We start from the raw sequence: 24,946 nt of genomic DNA, 5'->3' as shown, positions 1-24,946 counted from the left end.
TTATTGGCTGCCTCCCGCACACCTCATACTGGGGATCCAGCCCACAACCCGGGCATTGAACCATGACCTCCTAGTTCATAGGTCAATGCTCAACCAGTTAGCCATGCTGGCTGGGCTAACTGTTGTTTTTTTAAATCTGCATTGCAACTGATCTCTGTCTTTCAGGGAGTTCTGAGAAAATGTTTTTCTAAGAGAAAGGTGAGAACAATTTTGGTCACCTTTTTTTCCCTCATACTGTGCCCTCATTATACTTTGAAGAAAAAAAAAATGCTGTCTTTACATCCTTTTCCATATTTTCAGAACTTTTCATGTGTCTAGGGACACATTATGATTTAACTGCTTTGTAAAACCATATATCAGTGTTCTGAGCCTAGGTAAAAGTGTCTACAGGGGCCTTTTGGCAGAAAAAAATCTGTAAACTGTCAGAAGGTCATAGCTGAGGCAAGGTGAACTTTGGAGAGTGGCAGGAGATGCTATTGGAGAGGTAGGCATAGTCAACATTATGCAGGGTTCAAGCTTAGAATTATTTTGAGTTCCATCGGAAGATGTTGAATCATTTTATTTTATTTTTTATTATTTTAAAAATATATTTTATTGATTTTTTTTTTTTTTACGGAGAGGAAGGGAGAGGGATAGAGAGTTAAAAACATTGAAGAGAGAGAAACATCAATCAGCTGCCTCCCGCACACCTCCTACTGGGGATGTGCCCACAACCAAGGTACATGCCCTTAACTAGAATCGAACCTGGGACCTTTCAGTCCGCAGGCTGATGCTCTATCCACTGAGCCAAACCGGTTAGGGCCGTTGAATCATTTTAATTCATGGAGGTTATAAGGCATGATAGGGGACATTTCATAATCCAGTAGTCAGCAGCGAACTTCTTTAATAATGGAAGTAGCAATCTACATGTATTACGCACTTTACTTGATTTTTGTTTTAACTGTTATCTAGTCCTTAGCTGCAGGGTAAGCATTAGGCTCACTTGGTACAATGAACCAAGGCTAATTGCTCAAAGGTGGTGCCAATACTACAACCATGTGGTTATGAGAAAAAAATTTCCCCAGTTCTTAAAACTTTTTCATGCTTCTTAGACACATAGGTAGTCTTTTTGACTGTTATTTATAGAGAGGCCTGGTGCATGAAATTTGTGCATGGCAGGGGGAGGTGTCCCTCAGCCTGGCTTGTGCCCTCTCACAGTATGAAAGCCATCAGTCAGACATTCTTAGCACTGCCTTGGAGGCAGGAGAGGGGGATGTCTGACTGACAGCTTAGGCCCACTCCCCCCCCCCCCCCCCCCCGGGTGGTGGGCTAAGCTGGCTGTCAGGCTCCCGCCACTGCTGCTGCACTTGCCAGCTATGAGCCCAGCTCAGATCTTCTGGCTGAGCGGTGCACCCCCTGTGGGAGCGCACTGACCACCAGGGGGCAGCTCCTGTGTTGAGTGTCTTCCCCCTGGTGGTCAGTGTGCATCATAGCGACCAGTCGTTCCACTGTTTGATCGATTTGCATTTTACTATATGCAAAATATAACAAAAAGGTGGCAGACCTGTCATCCTCCTCTAAGATTTGTTTTCCTTGTTAATTGCTTCAATTAAAACTATCAGCCAACACTAAAATCTGGGTGTTTATAGTTAGAATGATTCATGTACTCAAGCCATGAATTGACTTTCTGAGAGCATACATTTTTTAAAAATGTTTTATGATTTCAGTGAGAGAGATAGCAACATCAGTGATGAGAGAGAATCATTGATCAGTTGCCTCCTGCACAGTCCCTACTAGGGATGAAGCCCACAACTGGGACATGCGCCCTTACTGGGAATCCAACAGTGACCCCCTGGTTCACAGATTGACCCTCAACCATGGAGCCACACCAGCCAGGCACACATTTTTATCTTTAAACAAAAAGCTTGGTTATGCTCAAGAATCTCTTGATAGAATTTAGTCTTTAAAGAGTTTTTAGATTATTTCCTATTCTTTACTCATGTCTCCGTTTTTGTAGGTTTTATAGGAAATCAGTATTGTAGTAGCACAATAATATTCCCTTTCCTTTAATTACCTTAGTAGTGTTTCCATTGCTCATGAGTCTTTTTGTTTGGTCAAAAAATATATATATATTGGAAGAGTAAACATTTTGAAACCTTGACTGTGGAATCCACGAATAGGCCATCTTTTATTATTTTTTTTAAAGATAAAAAGAATCTTTTTTAAAGGATGGAAATGATTATTTGAAAATTTAAACAGCTAGATTATACAAGAACTTGCTTGAAAATTCTCGTCTTCAAAGAGTTGGATTCCATTATACAGGCTTTGTTCTTTTTTTAGACCTCTAACTTCAGACTGAAGTTGAGCAGAAATACAGCTTACACTTTCCTTCAAAATCATTCTTGGGCCCCAGAAAAGGTGCTGGACCTTTGAGTGGACAAGCAAAGCAGGTTACTGTTAACAGTACCTTTTAACTCTGGAGGTTTTTCAGTAGTATACAGGACCCAGCTGCTCCATTTCCACCTCTTCGCATGAGTTCAACCCGGGGCATATCAATGGCGATCATTTAGATAGATGAATAGATCATCATCAGGACAACGTGTAATCACCCTGGGAGGCAGCTGAATCCCTCAGGACTGATGAGATTCTAGGGACAGAAAAAGGAGGCATTACATATATCCAATAACAGCCACGAATAGGCCATCTTGAGAATTACATTATCTTTTTGTCAACAAGAAAGTTAAATTCCTTATTTCTCTTAAAGAAGTAAGGAAAATGGCCCTAGCTGGTTTTGCTCAGTGGATAGAGTGTCGGCCTAGGAACAGAAGGGTCCCGGGTTTGATTCTGGTCAAGGGCACATGCCTGAGTTGCCGTCTTGATCCCCTGTGGGGTGTGTAGGAGGCAGCGGATTGATGATTCTCATCATTGATGTTTCTCTCTGCCTTCCTCTCTGAAATCAGTAAAAACACATGTTAAAAAAAAATAAGGAAATTTGAGTAGTACCTTTAACAAGATTTGTCAAATGCTGTTAGATACCTGTTACACTTAATTTTGAAAAGCCTTTTTCATTAGTATTAATGCTGAATAAATCAATAATCAATATTTTATCCATATTTTAGTGATTTCAAACTAAAAGTTTTTTGAATCACTATCCAGGCTTTCAAATGTGTACATTATAATGTCCTATCAGGTATACCCCATTCTCAAATCTAAGAATCAAGTATTAGATAGGAGTAGTGTGTACATGTACTATTTTTGAACACTTTATCTATTAGTATTAAACAGAAAAGTGAGCATTTCACTTAAAAGCAAAAAGAATTCCAGTGATACTTCATCACTGAATTTTCATTTGATTTTTAGAATTATTCACAGAAAATACTTTATTTAAAAGAGCTGTGTGAGAAGAAAATTATTTTGGTATTATAGAGATAATCCCTTTAAGAACAAATTAAGTCTCATTTAATTAAAATATAGTCTTTTAATATTTTTTCTTTTTTAAATATATTTTTATTGATTTCAGAGAGGAAGGGAGAGAAACATCAATGAGAGAGAATAATTGATTGGCTGCCTCCTGCACATCCCCTGTAAGTTCTCTCTTTTTTGCTCAAATCTTTCACCACTCCCCCACCCTCGATTTTGCACCCACCCACGAGAGCTGTCTCTATTTTGCTTGTTAGTTTGGTTTGTTCATTAAATTTCACATAAGTGAAATCATATGGCACTTGTCTTTCTCTGACTGGCTTATTTCACTTACCTAGCACAATGTTCTTCAGGTTCATCATGCAAAGGGTAAAATTTCCTTTATTTTTTACTGCAGAGTGTAAATGTACCACAGGTATTTTGTTTGTTTGTTTTTTAAAATATATTTTATTGATTTTTTACAGAGAGGAAGGGAGAGGGATAGAGAGTTAGAAACATCAGTGAGAGAGAAACATTCATCAGCTGCCTCCTGCACACTCCCTACTGGGGATATGCCCGCAACCAAGGTACATGCCCTTGACCGGAATCGAACCTGGGACCCTTCAGTCCGCAGGCCGACGCTCTATCCACTGAGCCAAACTAGTCAGGGCCCACAGGTTTTTTTATCCACTCATCTACTGATGGACAATTGGGCTTCTTCCAAATCTTGGCTATCCTCCTATATAATAAAAGGCTAATATGCAAATTGACCTAACGGCTGAACGACTGGTTATTATGATGCGCGCTGACCACCAGGGGACAGGCGCTCAACACAGGAGGAGTGCTGCTCAACCAGAAGCCCTGAGCTGGGCTTACGGCTGTTAAGTGCAGCAGCAGTAGTGGGAGCCTCTCACGCCTCTGCAGCAGTGCTAAGGATATCCGACTGCCGACTTAGGCCTGCTCCCCTGGACTGTGAGAGGGCACAGGCCAGACTAAGGGACTCCCCCCCCCCCCCAAGTGCACGTATTTTGTGCACCGGGCCTCTAGTTGTAAATGGTGCAATGAACATAGGGATACATATATTTCTTTGAATTAGTGTTTTTGGGTTCTTTGGATGTATTCCCAGAAGAGGAATCTCTGGGTCATAAGACAGTTCTAACTTAATTATTTGAAGTAACTGCTTTCCTCAGTGGCTGCACCAATCTGCATTCCTTTCAATAATGCAGTAGGGTTCCCTTTCTCCACATCCTTGCCAGCACTTGTTCATTGATTTATTGATGATAGCCATTTTGACAGGTGTGAGGAGATATCTCAAGAGACCTTTCAAAATTAGTAAAATTAAAAGTTGTGTTGTCATTAAATTATTTTATTTTGTTTTCTTCTAGCTAATAAGCACAAGTGGGTACCACTCCACTTAGATGATGTAAGACCAGATAGTCAAGAAAGACCAGGATCCCGGAACTGCTCAAGATGTCAACCTGAAGCAAATAAATCATCACATAATAATAGGAGAAATGATACACGAAGTAAGATACACTCTTAGGGAAAAAATGACTAAGACACTATGTCTTACTGCTTATTATTATTAGTTTCTTGCTTATTATTTTAATTACCATGAATAGTATAAACTATTTGAGAGTAAGTTGCAGGCATTGTTCCTCCTTTTTTTTTGTTTTTTAATACTTACCCAAGGATATTTTTTCCATTGAATTTTTAGGGAGAGAGGAGGGAGGGAAGTGGGGGGGGGGAGAGAGAGAGAGAGAGAGAAAGGAAGAAATATTGATGTGAGAGAGACACACCGATTGGTTGCCTCCTGCATATCAGGACATGGGACAGAGCTGCTGCCTGGTTAAGTGCCCTTGTCTGGGAATTGAACCCGAGACCCTTCAGTTTGAGGGCCACCACTCTAACCGCTGGGCCAAACTAGTCACGGCCAGGCATTGTTTCTCTTTAACCCTAAATACCCTCAGAATATATGTCGTAAAAACAGTAATAACAGTGTGACTGTCTACAGGTAGTTTTCCTCCTCTCTTTTCTAGGATCTAATCTAGATCACACATTGCTTTTAACTGTCTTTTATCTTTAATGTCCATTAGTTTGTCATAGTTCTTTTGCTTTTGTCTTTCATAACATTGATTTTTTTTTTTTTTTTTCCTGAAGACTGCAGGACAGATATACCTCACTTTGGATTTTCTGGTGTTACTTTATGATCAGATTGGCTTATGAATTTTTGTCAGGAATACTGCAAAAGTTAATGGTTTTCTTCTCCAAGCATCACAAGGAGCTGCACATGATCTTAGTTTATCATCTTACTGGTGATTCTTTGAGCACTCAATTTGATGTACTCAAGGGTGTAATAATTTTTATTGATTTCAGAAAGGAAAAGAGAGGGAGAGAGAGATAGAAATATCAGTGATGAGAGAGAGTCATTGGTTGACTGCCTCCTGCATGCCCCCTACCAGAGCTGGGGCCCGCAACCCGGGTATATGCCCTGACTGGGAATTGAACAGTGACCTCCTCGTTCTTAGGTTGATGCTCAACCACTGAGCCACGCCGGTTTGGCAGGCTTTTTTAATTTATAGATATTCTTTTCTCCTTTGTAATTAGTTTTATTTGTGGGGCAAGACTTTGAGATGTGGAAATCTAAGACTTTTCACATGCACTTTAGTTTTCATTGATGAGTCTTACCTGATTCAGTTATTACCACAACATTTGCAAATGTTGGTTTTTTTTCTTGCTGCATTATTCCTTTTATATTTATTAGTTGACATTCCACCATAAACAACTTCCCATTATTATCAGAATGAACTTATGGACTCTTTAAAAATTTTTTCCAGTGAGTTATGATCCATGGCCATGATTATTTAATTTGATACTCAAATTGTCTCACATTTGACTATTGGGAGCCTTTTCTCGGTGGTTTCTGGATCCTTTTTTTAAAAATCAACTTTACTGAGCCTATAAATCATATATATTAAAATGCACTTAAGTTGCTGTTAACTATCCCAACCACTAATGTACTTACTTTCTGTCAGGTTAGATTTGCCCTTTCTAAAATTTCATATATATTGAATTATATAAGAAATATTATGTACTCTTGTGTGTCCTTTTGCTCAACATGATGCTTTACAGATTCATCGGTAATGTTTCAGACGTCAATAGTTCTACATCTTTATTGCAGAATAGTTTTGTGTTGACTGGATATACCCCTTTATCAATTCAAATATTTGTAGATATTTGACTTATTTCCAGTTTTTGCATATTATAAGTAATACTACACTCTGGCCAGTTTGGCTTAGTGGATACAGCGTTAGCCGTTGGGCTAAAGGCTCCTGGCATTGATTCTGGTCAAGAGCATACACCTCGCTTGCAGGCTCAATCCCTGGCCCTGGTCATGGTGGGTTTGGGAGGCAACCAATTGTTACGTGTCTCTTACATCGATCTTTCTTTCTGTCTCTCCCCGCTCCATCCCACTCTCTAAGAAACCAATGGAAAAATATCCTTGGGTAAGGATTAACAACAAAAAAAGTAATATGAACATCTATGTACAAGTCTTTGTGTGGGCATATGTGTCAGTTTCTAGGTAAACACCTAGGAGGGGCCTGTTAGGTAGTATGGTAAGTACATATTTAACTTTATGAGAAATTTCCAGATTGTTTTCTAAATTGGTTGTACCATTTTACATTCTCACCTGAAGGGTTTTTTTTTCCCCATGACTATTTGTTAAGCCATAAGTCTTAGGGAATTTCCCTTACTTTTTATTGCTTTGGTCATGATATTCTTTAACATGCTCTATTATCTTTTCTACATATTACTGGTGATAAGAGCAGTAGGGTTTTTCCTGTTTTTGTTAGTTTTATATTTGTTTTCTAATACATTTTTATTATTTCAGAGAGGAAGGGCGGGGGGAGAGAGAGAGAGAGATTAATTAATGATGAGAGAGAATCATTGATTGGCTGCCTCCCACATGCCCAACACTGGGAAACAAGCCCACAACCCCTGGCATATGCCTTGACCAGAATGGAACCGTGACCTCCTGGTTCCTAGGTCGAAGCTCAACCACTGAGCAATGCCAGCCAGGCACCAACTTTTCTTTTCTCTTTTCTTCTCTCTTCTTCTCTTTTCTTCTCTTTTCTTTTCTCTTCTTTTCTCTTCTCTTCTCTTCTCTTTTTCTCTCTTTCTTTCTTTTCCTTTTCTTTCTTTTGTCAAAATTAATTCCCTTATATCTAAAATCTAGTTAACAGCAATTTAAAAATCTAGTCAGTAGTTATATTTACTAAATTTTCCACAAAATATGATTTTAAATTTATAAGAGCTATCTACAGAAAAATTTTCCTTTTGTTATCAGTTTCTCAGATATATCAATGTTTTGTTATAAAAGTATGTTCATAATTAAATTTTTAAATTAAATTTTGGGTATATAAGAAAATACAGGATTGTGCAAAAGTAGGTTTACAGTCATGAATATGCAAAACAGTTTATTCTTATATATTTCTTCTTACTAGCAAGTATACCTACTTTTGCCCACCTCTATGTATAAGGTTATAAAGACTAATATTAAAATGCATGTTAGTATTACCTTCTTTGTGTGCCCTCTGCAGTTTTCATCTGCTTGCCTCCCTTCTGAGAAAAAAAAAGCCTCAAGCTTTATTATTTTAATGTTTTTTGAAATTGACATCCAGTATGACTCCACTTACATATTATTTGGCACTAATCTTTTTTACTTAGTGTAATTTTTAAGGTTCATAGTCTTTGACACTAATTTTTTTAACTTCAGAGAGAGAGATGGAAACATTGACTATGACAATGAAACATCGATTGGTTACCTCCCACACATGCCCTGGGGTACCAGGAATTGGGACTGCACTGCAACCAACTGAGCCACACAGGCCAGGGCTTTACTTAGTTTCCTTACATTTATACATATTGGTTGTATTGCTGTGATTCATTCTTTTTTTCCCCATCTGCTAAAGGGTATTTCACTATTTGATAAAATCTGTTTTTTTATTTTAAAAACAAAACCCTAACCCAGTGGTTCTCAACCTTCTGGCCCTTTAAATACAGTTCTTCATGTTGTGACCCAACCATAAAATTATTTTCGTTGCTACTTCATAACTGTAATGTTGCTACTGTTATGAATCGTAATGTAAATATCTGATATGCAGGATGGTCTTAGGCGACCCCTGCGAAAGGGTCATTCGACTGCCAAAGGGGTCGCGACTCACAGGTTGAGAACCGCTGCCCTAACCGGTTTGGCTCAGTGGATAGAGCGTTGGCTTGCGGACTCAAGGGTCCCAGGTTCGATTCCAGTCAAGAGCATGTACATTGGTTGCAGGCACATTCCCAGTGGGGAGTGTGCAGGAGGCAGCTGATCGATGTTTCTCTATCCCTATCCCTTCCTCTCTGTAAAAAATCAATAAAATATATTTAAAAAAAATCTGTTTTGTTAGTGGACGTTTTGAATTGTTAGCAATTTTTTGATATTGAAATGCTGTCATGAACATTTTTATGCATGTTTTCCAGTAAGTGTATATAGGAGGTTCTCTAGAGTAATTTCTTTAGACTGCAACCCATAAGATGCACTATAAAATTGGTGTATTGGGTCATGATCAAATATCTTAAAAAAAATTGATAGACTGGGAGACTTCACATAGTAAATTTATTATGACAATTGTGTTTAAATTACAAAAATGTTTTGCTTGTATACTACAGTATAACATAAAATAGGCTTACTTTGGCTCTGGCTAGGTTGCTCAGTTGCTTGGAGCATCATTCCATACACCAAAAAGGTTGCTGGTTTGATTCCCAGATATGCTACTGTTATAAATTGCCGGTTCATTCCCCAGTCAGGGCACACGTGGGAGGTAACCAATGGATGTTTCTTTTTCTCTATCTCCTCCCCCCTTTCTCTCTCTATATTCTCTCTCTTTCAAATGAAGTCCTTAGGTGAGGATGGAAAAAAAAAAAGGCTTACTGTGGTTTAGGCAGAAATATTTGGAGAATACTGTTATTGGGAAGAATTTGCAGAGTCTAGGTCAGTGATTCTCAATGGGAGTGATTTTTTTTTCCTCCCAAGGGGACATTTGATATTGACTGGATGTTAACAGTGGTTTTCATAGCTGGAGGTGGGGAGTGTTGGGAGATGAGTGTGTGCTACTGGCATGTAGGTGGAGGCCATGGATGATGGTAAACATCATACCGTACTGCAGGACAGCCCACATTATAGAGTTATCTGGCTCACAATGTCTATATTGTCAAGGTTGAAAACCCTGATCTATAGCATATTTATCTATCTATCTATCTATCTATCTATCTATCTATCTATCTATCTATCTACACACACACACACACACACACACACACACACTGATAAAAGGGTAATATGCTAATTAGACCAGATAGACTGATGTCCTTCCAGTCAAAAGCCGCAGCAGCTGCGAGGGCTGAGGGCCGGCGGTACAGGAGAGGTGGCAGCACAGGCAGTTCCAGCACTTACGGCCCCTTTCGCAGAGGCAGCATGGGAGAGGCAGTGGCGCTGGGTCAGTCCTGGTGCCATGCTTCCACAGAGGCTGGATGGGGTGCGACCTGCTGTGCCTCAACCTCCCACAGCCTCTCCCCAGCTGGCCTCGCCCCAGATCGCCCCCCACCCACCGGTGGACAAGGGTTGGGGCCAGCCTGGTTGCCTCCCACAGAGGGGAGCGGGCCTAAGCCATCAGTAGGACATCACCCAAGGGCTCCTGGACTGTGAGAGGGGCCAGGCTGGGCTGAGGGACCCCTCCACCCCAAGTGCATGAATTTTCATGCACCAGGCCTCTAGTGTGTGTGTGTGTAATTAATTATTCCAATATTTTAAAGAGGATGTGTCTATTTTTTCTCTCACTAGCAGTGTACAGATACTCTGTCTTTACCATCTTGGTTCACAATTGATATTGGCAGGACCTTGAAATGTTTGTCTGAGTGGAGCAGATGAAATGCTCTTTCATTGTTTTCATTTGCATCTCTCACAGCCAATGAGGCTAAGAACCATTTTCTATATTTATTGTTTGCATTTCTTAGTTTGCCCTACCTGTCTTCTAGCTATTTCCCTATGAGTTCCAGTGTGTGCACGTTTGTGTATAAGACCTTTGTATGACTTCTCTATATTCTGATTATAATTTGTGTACTGTATTGCAGATATCTACTCCCAGTATGTTTTGTGGTTTTATTTATTTTTTCTTTAAAAGAAACGCCTTTTGGGGAGTGGGAGTGGCCGGGGAGAGGTCAGTGGGGGAGAAAGAAGACCTATGTAATACTTTAAACAATAAAGGATTTAAATTTTAAAAAATGAATAAGAGAAACATCTTTTACTTAAATAGAAACACCCTTTCCTTAAACATTTTGTGAAAATAAGTATTTTTTTAGTATGTTATTTTTACTTACTAGAATTTCTTTTTTTTAAAATACATTTTATTGATTTTTTACAGAGAGGAAGGGAGAGGGATAGAGAGTTAGAAACATCGATGAGAGAGAAACATCAATCAGCTGCCTCCTGCACACTCCCTTCTGGGGGTGTGCCCGCAACCAAGGCACATGCCCTCGACCAGAATTGAACCTGGGACCCTTGAGTCCGCAGGCTGACGCTCTATCCACTGAACCACACCGGCTAGGGCTAGAATTTCTTTTTTATATGTCAGTACTTTTGTGGGCTCCCTTTATGCCAAAGACATTTTAAAAAAGATACATAATTTATTGATTTTTTACAGAGAGGAAGGGAGAGGGAAAGAGAGAGTTAGAAACATCAATGAGAGAGAAACGTCGATCAGCTGCCTCCTGCACACCCCCTATTGGGGATGGGCCTGCAAACAAGGTACATGCCCTTGACTGGAATCGAACCCGGGACCCTTTCTATTACTGAGCCAAACCATTTAGGGCTGCCAGAGACATTTTGACAGATTTCTGTGGGATCTCTTAAGTTTGTATCTATCTGAAGATTGATTGCCTGGTTACTAAATAACTAGATACAAAGTGAAGAGAAGTGGTTACCAGGTTTTCATAAAGATAATCATGTTATTCATCGCTGCAAATTGGAATATATAAAACTATTTTTATTTCAAAAAGGTTGGAGACGTGATAGAGAAAAGAGAGATGATCAAGATGAAGTTTCCAGTGTGAGAAGTGAAGGTGGTAATATCCGAGGTTCCTCAAGAGGCCGAGGAAGAGGCCGAGGACGGGGAAGAGGCCGAGGCAGAGGAAATTCTCGATGTATGGCATGAATTTTTTTTTTTGTGTGTGTGTGTGGTTTATTTTTTTAAAATATATTTTTATTGATTTCAGAGAGGGGAGAGGGAGAGAGATAGAAACATCAATGATGAGAGAGAATCGTTGATTGGCTGCCTCCTGCACGCCCCTTACTGGGGATCGAGCCCAAAACCCAGGCATGTGCCCTTGACTGGAATCGAACCTGGGACCTTTCATTCTGCAGGCTGCTACTCTATCCACTGAGCCACACTGGCTAGGTCTTTTTTTAATTTATTAGATAAACTGAAAAATGTGTGTAAGCCTTCAGCCTTAGTTTTCCCCCTATCTCATATGTAACTAATTTACTTGTCTGATAATATAAATGATTTTATTTTTTATCCTTTGAAGTACTGTACTTTGAATTTTTCTTTATAGTAACTTTTTCTGTTTTTTAAAAAAGTTTGTGACCACCTTTCTTTTTTTTTCTTCTCATCAAGTGAACTTTGATTATTCATATGCTTATCGAGAACATGGCGAAAGGACTGATCAACCATTTCAAACAGAACTTAATACCAGTATGATGTATTACTATGATGATGGTACTGGTGTACAGGTATATCCTGTGGAAGAAGCATTGCTCAAAGAGTATATTAAGCGCCAAATGTAAGTTGATAAGCTGTAAGTAGATGTAATGATAAAGTTTGTTGCAATATCAAAAGTTAACATCATTGATAGCATTTTGTATTGTGATTTTTAAAAAATGTTTTTATTGATTTTAGGAAAAGCGGGGGGTGGGTTGGGGGCAGGAGGGAGAGAAAAACATGTATGTGAAAAACATCCATTGGCTGCCTCTTTTACACCCTGTACTAGGGATCAAACAGGCAACCGGGCATGTGTCCTGACTGGCAATTAAACTGGCAGCCCTTTGGTACATGGGATGATACCCAACCTACTGAGCTATATATCAGTCAGGGCTGTATTCTCTTTTCTTTTTTAGCATATGTTGGTAAAATAAGTATTTTTAAAAATTTATATTTGGTTCATGTTATTTATGATACTGCTTTGTCTACTGTTTAGGTATTTGCTTAAGGGACATTACTTATAATGTCATGGCATAATTATGAGCAATTAAATCTAATAGAAAACTATATTCTTAATGAGCAAGAAGTTTGGATTATTTACAAATTTTGCAAATGAATATGGATGACAAGAATAGTGATTTTATCTTTTAAATTTTATTTTTCAGTTACATTTTACATTCATTGTTACTTTGTTATTTCAGGTATACAGCACCGTGGTTAGACAACTATATACTTTACAAAAACATTGTCTTGAAACTTCCTTAGCAATTGACTTCAGAGTTTTAAGTTTCCGTTTTAACTTTTAAGTTTTCATTCTTTGACACATTAAATGAGGACTACCTTATTTTTAGTTGAGATTTCTTATCTAGTTCTCATAATAGTTGCTTTCTGAATACTGAAATTGGTTAAGAGAACATTAGTTTGTTCTGTTATCTTTTTTTTTTAATGTTTTTTTTTAGATATATATTTTATTGATTTTTTTTACAGAGAGGAAGGGAGAGAGATAGTTAGAAACATCGATGAGAGAGAAACATCGATCAGCTGCCTCCTGCACATCCCCCACTGGGGATGTGCCTGCAACCCAGGTACATGCTCTTGACCGGAATCGAACCCGGGACCTTTCAGTCCACAGGCCGATGCTCTATCCACTGAGCCAAACCGGTTTCGGCAGTTCTGTTATCTTTAAGAAAAAAAATTAGCTCTTCATATTAGTGTAGTATAGGATGTTTGCATATTTACATAGTGTTAATATAGTGGTGGAAAAAAAAATGTTTCCAACTGATTTGCTTCACCAGTTTGCTGAAATTTTAATTTTTGTAACCTTACAAGGGGAATGCAAAAAGCTATTTTTGAAAGGGCACAAGCATGTTAAAAACATCTATTTAAGAAAGAAAATGGACCCTACTCTGTCACTAGAAAATAATTTCTTTTTTAAAAAAATATATTTTATTGATTTTTTACAGAGAGGAAGGGAGAGGAATAGAGAGTTAGAAACATCGATGAGAGAGAAACATCGATCAGCTGCCTCCTGCACACCTCCCACGGGGATGTGCCCGCAACCAAGGTACATGCCCTTGACCGGAATCGAACCAACGCTCTGTCCACTGAGCCAAACCAGTCACAGCTAGAAAATAATTTCTTGATCAGCATCATCATCTAGATGTTGATTTGATTGGCTTACAATACGAAGCAGCTTGTTTATTTTGGTCTTGCTTCTTTATTTACAGTTAATGCAAACACTTTTTATGGACAGACAGTGTTTGGCATGTGGCTGCCAACTTCAAACTACTATTCTTACATTTTTGTAACTCTTTTTCCCAGATCCCTTCTGAGACCTGGCAGTGGACTTTGTATCTTTGAGGTTTTTCATACATAGTAGGCTCATTGATTAGGGTTTACATTTTTCTCTTTAAGAAGTTACTGAAAAACTTTTACTCGTGGAAAATTATGCTGAATGAATTTTGAAGTAAGAGGCTGAGCCGATTATGGAGTTTTTAAAATCATTTTAACTGAAGATGTATACTTTTTTATGTCAAAATATTGAAAATTCAAGATTTTTGTTATTTCTAGCTGGGACAGTCCTTGGCATTAAGATATAGATACGAGTATGTTTATACGAAGTTTCAAAAAAATTTGTTATAGATACTAGGGTGATTTATGAATTTCACAAAGTACTAGAGTAAAAGGCATCTTAATGATTCAGAGACGTTTTCACTAAAGAACAATTTTAACTTCTGAGTAAATAAAATGCCTTAAATGATTTAGAATTTAAGAACATATATTTGTGCTCATCACATTCCAGGCCAGGGGTGGGCAAACTTTTTGACTCGAGGGCCACAATGGGTTCTTAAACTGGACCGGAGGGCCGGAACAAAAGCATGGATGGCGTGTTTGTGTGAACTAATATAAATTCAAAGTAAACATCATTACATAAAAGGGTACGGTCTTTTTTTTTTTTTTTTTTTTTTTTTTTTTAGTTTTATTCATTTCAAGCGGGCCGGATCCGGCCCACGGGCCGTAGTTTGCCCACGGCTGTTCCAGGCACTGTGAAAGGGCCTTTGAAGTATAACAAAAATCAGAATGTTAAATTTTTTTAAGACTTAGATTATTTTTCACTGTTGAAGAATAAAGTATTTACTAATGTTGCTGAAATGTCAGTAGTATTTCCCTGATGCAAGGGAGCTTTGCATTGTGATAATTGGATAAATATGAGTATAAAGAAACAACTTGGATATTTACATTTCTAAAATAAGATATTTTTTTCTCCAGTGAAAAGTAGGTCAAAGTCAGTTTTCATTTATAGGTGATTTTTTTTCTTCACAGGTAGAATTTGACTTAAATACTTCAAGTGTATCTTAGTCACCCAAACTTACACCCAAATGTATGAGCTCCCAACTTTACAAACTTTGTATTTGGGAACAGTATAGAATTAAGCTGCTGACCATATCATTATTGATGTCATGTATTTCTTTTGAATTCTACATTTCCCCCCATTTATTCTCTTGATCTGTCTCTTTAGAATTCTTATTTTTCTATACGGAAGGTATAATTTAAACATGTGTTTCTCAAGTGCCTTGTTAAATATATTCTTCATATTTGTATCCTGGAACTTGTAGTTATTGATTATACAGTTTGTTCACTCATATTTCTCTCTATAGTTTCCTAGGAAAGATTAAAGTGTTTAAGCTTTTTTTGTCCCCCCACCCTCCCACGTACCTCCTGATGTCATAAGAATTCTTTGTTTAGTTATTTGCTGTTAAATCTTAATGTCAGTTATAGTATTTATCTCCCCATCAAAGAAAGGGGGAGATCTTGCATTATTTAAATATATAATTGTGTGTGTGCCTGAGTCCATGTATTTACTAAGTTTTTCACTAAACAGTGTACTTGATTACTAGGGTTCAGAAGTATTGAAACAATGTCAGTACCCTGTCAGTTTAGAAAACAGAACAAACTGTAATGTGCTCTGTAAACTTGACAAAGAATACTTCCCATATACCATTCTTCTCAGTGATGGGGAAAAGTTGGAAGGTAGTATGTTGACATGTGTTTGTTTAGCTTTTGTTATTTGGTGTTTAAACAAAGCAAATAAAAATATCTTTGTAATGAAAATTTTTAGCTAAGTGACTCATTTTAAAAATCAGTTATTGAACTTTTAAAGTAAATTGTGGTTAATTCTTTATACTTAAGGTGATCTAAGTGTAAAAATTAGTTTTATTTTACTATTAGTTTTAGAATTACTGTTAGTTTTTTGGAAGATAACTCGTATTCTAAAATTTTTTCTACTCATTATTAATTTGGTAGGATTTTGGTGTTTTGTTTTTTTCAATTACATGCAATATTAGTTTCAGGTGTACATTATAGTGGTTAAACAGTCGTATACTTTACCTAGTGTTCCCCTGATATGGCCCATACCCAACTGGCACCATTTTCAGTCTTATATAATAAAAGCCTAATATGCTAAGTGTCTGGTAGTCTGTTCAACCAATCAAAGCGTAATATGCTAATGATATGCTAAGGCCGCTCAACCACACGCTATGCCATGCACTGACCACCAGGGGGAAGACAGTTTACTGGTCCACCAGTCGTTATGACATGCACATCCCCTGAGGGCTCCTGGACGCAAGAGGACACAGGGTGGGCTGAGGGAACCCCCCCCCCCCCTGAAGTGCACGAATTTCGTGCACTGGGTCTCTAGTTATTACAATATTATCCACTCTATTTCCTATGCTGTACTTTTATATCCCCATCACTTCCAGTTTTATAACTACCAATCTGTACTAACAACTCAGTCCTTTCACCTCTTTTGCCAACTCCCCAAGCTGCCTTCTCCCCTGGCAACCACCAGCCTATTCTCTGTATCTATGAGTCTGTTTCTGTTTTGCTTGTTCATTTATATTGTTCTTTAGATTCCACATATAAGTACTATCATTTCTTATATTTACTCTGTGTTGTATTCAATCTGTATAATGCTATTAATAAGTTACAATAGGTTTTTAGAAGCTGATACTATAAGCAATAGATATTTTTATTTGCTGTTGAACAAATGGATGAAATTGATATTTTATTGTTTCTCTTTTTAGTGAATATTACTTCAGTATAGAAAATTTGGAACGGGACTTCTTTCTTAGGAGAAAGATGGATGAGCAAGGTTTCTTGCCTATTTCCCTGATTGCTGGTTTCCACCGTGTTCAGGCTCTCACTACAAACCTTAATCTCATTTTAGAGGTAATTATACATTCGCAAAACAGATAAAACAGCCTGCATTTTTGTTTATGTTGCAAACCTAAAACTGCTCTAAAATATAAATTCTATTATAATTTTTATGAGGGAAAAACCCCCCAAAACAATCTGTAGTAGTCTAAGGCTTTGGATGAATCTCATGGCTTTTTTTCCTTTTTATCAAGCTCAAATAAATTTCTAACCTTGGAAACCACTTAAAGAATTACTAGTGATGTTTCCTCCTGTATTTAAACTGATCCTTCAAACTTGAACATTATTGGCTTTTTTTGGCCCTAGTCTTCTTCCAGTTTTAGTGTGTATTTCCATTTATTAAATTTTTGTGTGGACATGTTTTCCTTTCTAGTGGGTAAATATTGATGATTGTGATTGCTTGATTTTGTTCTTGTTCCACTTTCTGTTCTCTTTATTTTCTTACTGAATTAATTTTCCCCCCAATAGGGAATAAATTCCGTATGATTCGAGATTCAAAGCACAAACTTTCCTTTTCCTCACCTTTCACCAGTAGTAAACTAGTTAAACTAATTTCCTTGGTGACAGTCATGTTACTTCTTTTTTGTGTATTCCTCCTAAGATAGTTCATACTAGACTACATTCGCTGTTATATTGCCCTTTTTCAAACACAGCATGTTTTGTAAAAGCATTCATCTCCCCAGGTTTTTTTCTTTAATTTTTTTCCCTTTTCAACAGGCATAATTTATACGGTGTATATTAGAAATCATAAGATTACAAATTACTTTCTCTGTGTATAAACCTGTGTAACTTCCACCTAGGTTAAGAAATGGAACATTTTCAGCATTCTAGGAACTCCCTTGTGCCCCATCCTAGTCAGTACCACTCCTCTACTCAAAGGAAATTGCTTTTCAGAGCCCTCCCTCACCTGTCTTTTAAACTTCACATAATTAGTTCTATGTATTATTTTATATCTGATATTTGCTCATCATTATTTCTGTTAGTTTATCCATTGTTAGTGTGTAGCAGTTGTGTTTCTATTTTTGTGTAACTCAAATATTTTCATGCTTTTGTTGATAGACATTTGAGTTCTTTTCAGTTTGAGTGATATACTGTTGTATATATCAGTGCATATATACAAAATATATCAGTGCATATATTTTTTGGATGACACCTGTACTTATTTTCCTGTGAAACTGATGGGTAACAGGAAATAAATGCTTAGCTTTTGAAGATCCTGGTGAACATTTTCCCAGTACATATGTTCTGCTCTCTTATGTCTGGATCTTTGCACATGCATAAAGTGTTGAACCAGTTAAAACTACCAGTGTTGAGAATTTGACTTGTTGCATGTTCTAGCTAACACTATTGGGAGTCTTTTCCAAAATATTATTTTGAAAAACTTAAACTCATAAATTTTGAGAAGGATTTTTGCTTTTTTTTTCTTTCAGAGAGGAAGGAAGAGGAAGAGAGAGATAGAAACATCAATGATGAGAGAATCATTGATTGGCTGCCTCCTGCACATCCCCTACTGGGGCTCGAGCCCACAACCCAGGCACATATGCCTTTGACTGGAATGAAACTCAGGACCCTTCATCTACTGAGCCAAACCAGCTAGGGCTAGGTTTTTTTTGATTCAGGTATAAATATACTGTAAAATGCAGAGATCTTGGGTTTTCAGATTGAGTTTTGAAAATTGCATAAGCCCTGTCCAAATCCTATCTAATAATAGACAAACATGGTAATTGACCATACCTTAGCTACAACTCCCATTGGCTAATCAGCACGATATGCAAATTAACCCAACCAAGATGGCGGCCGGCAGCCACGCAGCCATGCAAGCTAGCAGGAGGCTTGCTTGCTCCAGTGATGGAGGAAGCCAAGGTTCCCCACCTGCTGTGCTCTGAAAGCAACAAAGTTTCAATTATAGAAGCTAAACAAACCCCAGATACCTGCTTTCAGCAGGCCGTGGCCTCAGAGCTGGAGCGATAAGGAGCTGGCTCTCAGCTCCAGTGACAGCAACAAAGTTTCAATTATAGAAGGTAAATAAATCCCAGAATAAAAAAAAAAAAAAAAAGGAGAGGCTGGGAGCTTCAGTTGCTGGCCAGCCTGAAAACGGCCCTCAGCCCCTCACCCAGACTGGCCAGGCACCCCAGTGGGGACCCCCACCCTGAAGGGGGTGAGACCAGCTGCAAACAGCCATCAGCCCCTCACCCAGGCTGGCCAGGCACCCAAGCGGGACCCCCACCATGATCCGGGACACCCTTCAGGGCAAACCAGCCAGCCCCCACCCGTGCACCAGGCCTCTATCCTATATAGTAAAAGGGTAATATGCAAACTGACCCTAACAGCAGAAAACTGGGAATGACTGCTCCCTATGACACTGACCACCAGGGGGCAGACGCTTAATGCAGGAGCTGCCCCCTGGTCAATGCGCTCCCAAATGGGGGAGCTCTGCTCAGCCACAAGCCAGGCTGATGACTGCCAGTACAGCGGTGGTGGTGGGAGCCTCTCCTGCCTCCTCAGCAGTGCTAAAGATGTCCAACTGCAGCTTAGGTCTGCTCCCCACTGGCAAGTGGACATACCCGAGGGCTGCCAGGCTGCCAGAGAGATGTCTGATTGCCATCTTAGGCCCAATCCCCCGGGGAGCAGGCCTCAGCCAGCAGGTGGTCATTCCCCGAGGGGTCCCAGACTGCTAGAGGCCACAGGCCGGGCTGAGGGACCTCTCCCTCCCCCCCCCCCCCCCCGAGTGCACAAATTTTTGTGCACCGGGCCTCTAGTAAGATATAATCTGGTATCTAGTACTCTAAAGACTTCCTCAGTGACCCTTTCTAGTCACTATCCCCACCTCTCCTATCCCAAACCAAACTACTTTTTTATATTTTTTAAATTTTATTTTATTTTTTAAAGTATTACAAATAGTAGTACATATGTCTCCTTTTTTCCCCATTGACCTTACCGTGGCTTCCCCTCCCCCTGGCACATACCCTCAACCCACCCACCCAGTGTCTTGTGTCCATTGGTTATGCTTATATGCATGCATACAAGTCCTTCAGTTGATCTCTTCCCCCTCGAACACTCCCCAGCCTTCCCACTGTAATTGACAGTCTGTTCAATGCTTCTCTGCCTCTGTATCTATCTTTTTGTTCATCAGGTTATAATGTTCTTTATTATCCATAAATGAGTGAGATCATGTGGTATTTTTCTTTCACTGCCTGGCTTATTTCACTTAGCATAATGCTGTCCAGTTCCATCCACGCTGCTGCAAATGGTAAGAATTCCTTTTTTATAGCAGTGTAGTATTCCATTGTGTAGATGTACCATTATTTTCTAATCCACTCATCTGCTGATGAGCATTTAGGCTGTTTCCAAATCTTAGCTATTGTAAATTATGCTGCTATAAACATAGGGATGCATATATCCTTTCTGATTGGTGTTTCTGTTTTCTTGGGATATATTCCTAGAAGTGGTATTACTGGGTCAAATGGCAGATCCATTTTTAACTTTTGGGGGAAACTCCATACTGTCTTCCATAGTGGCTGCACCAGTCTGCATTCCCACCAGCAATGCAGAAGGGTTCCTTTTTCTCCACATCCTCTCCAGCACTTGTTGTTTGTTGATGATAGCCATTCTGACAGGTGTGAGATGGTACTGCATTGTTGTTTTGATTTGCATCTCTCTAGGACAGTGGTCGGCAAACTGTGGCTTGCGAGCTACGTGAGGCTCTTTGGCCCTGTGAGGTTTTTTATTCCTTGATTAGTTTCCTCTCCTTCTGGCACCCCTATTATGCGGATGTTGTTTCGTTTCATGTTGTCCCAAAGTTCCCTTACGCCAGCGGTTCTCAGCCTGTGTGTTACGACCCCTTTGGGGGTCGAACAACCCTTTCACAGGGGTTGCCTAAGACCCTCGGAAAACACATATACAATTACATATTGTTTTTGTGATTAATCACTATGCTTTAATTATGTTCAATTTGTAACAATGAAAATACATCCTGCATATCAGATATTTACATTATTATTCATAATTAGCAAAATTACAGTTATGAAGTAGCAACGAAAATAATTTTGTGATTGTGGGTCACCACAACATGAGGAACTGTTGCTGCATTAGGAAAGTTGAGAACCACTGCCTTAGGCTCTCCTCCTGTATTTTAAGTTTTTTCTCTAGATGCTGCTCTGCTTGTGTATTTTTTCCTACCTTGTCTTCTAGCTCACTGATGTGGTAGTCTGCTTCTTCTTGTCTACTGTTGATGCTTTCCATTGAGTTCTTTAAAGCAGTGATGTCATTTTTCATTTCTTCTTGGTTCTTCTTCATTTCCTCTTGGTTCTTACACATATTGTGGAATTTGTCTTCCATTCTTTTCAGCCACCTTATGACCATTTCTCTGAATTCTTTCTCTGACATATTGCTTGCCTTCATTTTGTTTACATCCTTTTCTGGTGATGCCTTCTTTTATATGCAGGCTTCTTTGTCTCCCCATGATCTCTCTTCTCTGGGTATCCAGTTATGTAGCGCTCTCTCTCTCTCCTGTGTTGATTTAAAGGCACAAAATACAACACAACAAGGCACAACGCAAAGGCGCTGAACACAAATGTATTCATGATACTAATAATCCCAAATAAAGGTGACAACCAGGAAAAGAGAATTAGGGGATAAGAATAAAAAAAGGAGCGCAAAAATGATATTGAGAAAAGGGAAAAAAGTAAGAGAGAAAAGAAAGAATAAAAAAGACAGCGGGAAAAACTATCTGAGGAGAAAACTCCAATAGAACAACCACTAATCCCAATAAAGGCAAACAACAAACACCCAGAGATGAGTGCAAACTACAAACAACAACTAATAACAAACGAGGAGAGGAAAAACAGCAAAAAACAAAAAGGGAAACAAGCACACAAAAAACCCAATCTAATCAACAATCAAGCAAACAACAATAGGACAGAGAAAGCAAGGTATAACAAAATAAAAGAAAAAAACTTAGAACAAAAGAAAACAGGACAAAAAAACCACACAACAAAAACAAAAAAAAAGGGAAGAGAAAAAAATTTGGATAGTGAAGAAAGCGAATAGAGGTATGTATGGACTTAACAGCCGGGGATCGGAAATTAGATATATAAGTTGGGTGAATTTTTAACAGGGTAAAAAAAAGGAATAGGGAAAATCTAAAGCAGGAATAGGGTAAGAGAAACAGGACAATAAAAGGAGAAAAGTGGCCGAAACCGGTTTGGCTCAGTGGATAGAGTGTTGGCCTGCGGACTGAAAGGTCCCAGATTCAATTCTGGTCAAGGGCATGTACCTGGGTTGCGGGCACATCCCCAGTGGGGGATGTGCAGGAGGCAGCTGATCGATGTTTCTCTCTCATCGATGTTTCTGACTCTCTATCTCTCTCCCTTCCTCTCTGTAAAAAATCAATAAAATATATATAAAAAAAAAAAAGGAGAAAAGTGAGGAAGAGAGTTTTGGTATACAGGTGAAGTTGAGATAGAGTAAAATGATGCTATAGGAAAAATGAAAATACAATGTAGAACACTAATCCCAAAATAAAGAGAAAATAAAATGACATGTAAACAAAAAGTAAAATAGTACTAGTAATAATACTGATTAAAAATAAAAGTATAATTAAAAAGGTAAAATCAAGTGAGGAAAAAATAAAAAATATATAGTTTCCTAAATAAAAGATGAAAAAATAAAAATGTGCTGTAGTGAAGGTCATTCATTTCCTCTACTGTTTTGTTTGACATGCCTGTTTTCTGTCAGGTAGTCAGGACAGTATTGAAGTTCTCTGCGTTCCACTGCTCCTCTGTGTTGTAAGCCACAGTCCTGATTTTCAAGCAGGCAGTATTACTTTGTTTCTTAGACTCCTTTATTTGTGTTTACATAAGAGTCAATTTGTGATTCAACCCCTGGGTCGCAGTGTTTCTGGATTGACCTCTGGGGCTATAAATCCTCTCTAGCCAGTATTTAGATTTTGTTTTTCCTGTCGCACTTAATACTGGTTTGGAAGAATGGACTGCCCCAGAGCTGGTTCTCTGATAATTATTCCCCACTTTGATCCCCAGGTTCCACAAAACAACTTTCCCCTTCAGTCTCTTAGAGTGTCCCCAACTGCGTGATCCTATGTACTGGGCTAAGTAACCAAAATCAAGGATTTAAAGAGAAAAAAAGAGCCAGAGTAAGTGCGCGAACTTGCGACTTTTACTCTCCTACACTGCATGCAACTCTGTGAACATCTCTGTGCACGTCTTTTTTCCCCTGGCACTAAACAGCCAGCACACTGGCAAAATTTCAGGCTGCCTTTTTGCGCCCAGTCCAGCTATGGGTTGCTTTTTTTAAAAAAAAATATATATTTTATTGATTTTTTTACAGAGAGGAAGGGAGAGAGATAGAGAGTTAGAAACATCGATGAGAGAGAAACATCAATCAGCCGCCTCCTGCACATCTCCCACTGGGGATGTGCCCGCAACCCAGGTACATGCCCTTGACTGGTTCCTTTCAGTCCGCAGGCCGATGCTCTATCCACTGAGCCAAACCGGTTTCGGCTATGGGTTGCTTTTTAGAGTTACCGTCTGCCAGTAGCCCTGCGGATCCCCTTCCACATTCACGGATCACACTCCAGGGGTGGGCAAACTTTTTGACTCGAGGGCCACAATGGGTTCTTAAACTGGACCGGAGGGCCGGAACAAAAGCATGGATGGCGTGTTTGTGTGAACTAATATAAATTCAAAGTAAACATCATTACATAAAAGGGTACAGTCTTTTTTTTTTTTTTTTTTTAGTTTTATTCATTTCAAACGGTCCGGATCCGGCCCACGGGCCATAGTTTGCCCACGGCTGCATGGCTGTGGATTTTGTGGGGCTCAGACTTCCCTCAAACCTCCAGATCCCATCGTGTGGGTTTCTCCTGCCTGGATTGCAGACTTCACCTTTCCCTAGGCGAAATCTGACCTTCCCGTGAGAAGGAGCAGAACTCATCTGAGTCCGTGTATTTGCGCTGCTGGAGATCCGGTGTTCTGGGTTTGCAGCTGGTCCCTGGGTGTTGTGGTTGTAGAGTCCCGGGATGTATAGGTTTCCAGTAACAGCCACTCTCTCCTTCAAGATGGCACGGTCTACGCGGCAGAGCCGGTCGTTCCGAGAGACATTTTAGCAGCAGTGGAGGCTGCCCAGTCAGGCAGTACCCAACAGTACCTTAGAGTATAGCTGTCCCTCATCCACAAATATACATTCCCCATACGTCCACACACTCTCCTTTCATTCTCTCATTCACACACTATCTTGTAGTCTGCCTTCCCGTTGGCAGCCATCTTCCTCTCCTATCTCCCAAAAATACTGTTTTGTTCTATTAACATAAATTGATTGACTCTGCCTGTTGTTGTATAAATGGAGTTCTTTTGTCTCCTGACTCTTTTATTTGTAATTTTTAAAATTTATCCATGTTGCAAGATCTGGATACTGGGAATACTGGTTTGCTACTGGGATGTCATTGCTTATAAAGTGTTCAGTGGACAAAACTAGGAAAGTTTATGTTAGAAAAATAGATATATCACCAACTCAAACCCTTTACTATAGTATTCTTTTTTCCTTTCATATTTCAGACTCCTCTTTCAGTGAGTATTCTGATTCCCATCAAAAGTTTGTTTTTAAACAATTTTTAATACTAATTTTAAAGTAATGTCTAGTTATGAAAAATAGAACTTGAAGTAAGTACTGTACTATTATTAAAGGCATACAAATATAAGATTCTTGAAGTGAAACATATGTGTTCTTTAACTAAAACGTAACTTGAAATTTTTAAAGTTAATAAGTACATATGTTGAATTTTTCTATCATATTTGTATTTTTCTTTATTTCTAAAAGGTGAATACCTTTGAATTTTAGTTAAAATTCTGATCAATTATTTTGAAGAAATTTTGTTTTAGTTTTATATTATTCTTAAATTTAGCATATTTATTTTCGAGAAACCCCAAAGCCTAGTTGCTAAGACTTTTATTGGTGAACATATAAATGATTTGAGTCCTGTTATTAACTCACTAGTAGTCCTGTGCACAAATCCGTGCATGAGTAGCTTGCTGTCACGCCCT

General features: G+C 38.8%; 1 protein-coding gene across 1 annotated transcript in view; it reads left to right on the top strand.

The window, feature by feature from the left end:
- LARP1B (La ribonucleoprotein 1B) overlaps positions 1 to 24,946 on the top strand; it is a 97,222-nt gene that overhangs the window by 14,223 nt on the left and 58,053 nt on the right. Inside the window, 5 exon segments of the mRNA XM_081091639.1 lie at positions 4,764 to 4,904; positions 6,861 to 6,884; positions 11,476 to 11,619; positions 12,093 to 12,258; positions 16,760 to 16,904. Of these exon segments, the coding sequence (XP_080947765.1) occupies positions 4,764 to 4,904; positions 6,861 to 6,884; positions 11,476 to 11,619; positions 12,093 to 12,258; positions 16,760 to 16,904 (620 nt within the window).

The sequence above is a fragment of the Myotis nattereri genome, assembly GCF_964212035.1.
Source record: "Myotis nattereri genome assembly, chromosome: 5".
NCBI lineage: Eukaryota > Metazoa > Chordata > Mammalia > Chiroptera > Vespertilionidae > Myotis > Myotis nattereri.
This window is presented reverse-complemented; position numbering and strand designations above follow the sequence as displayed.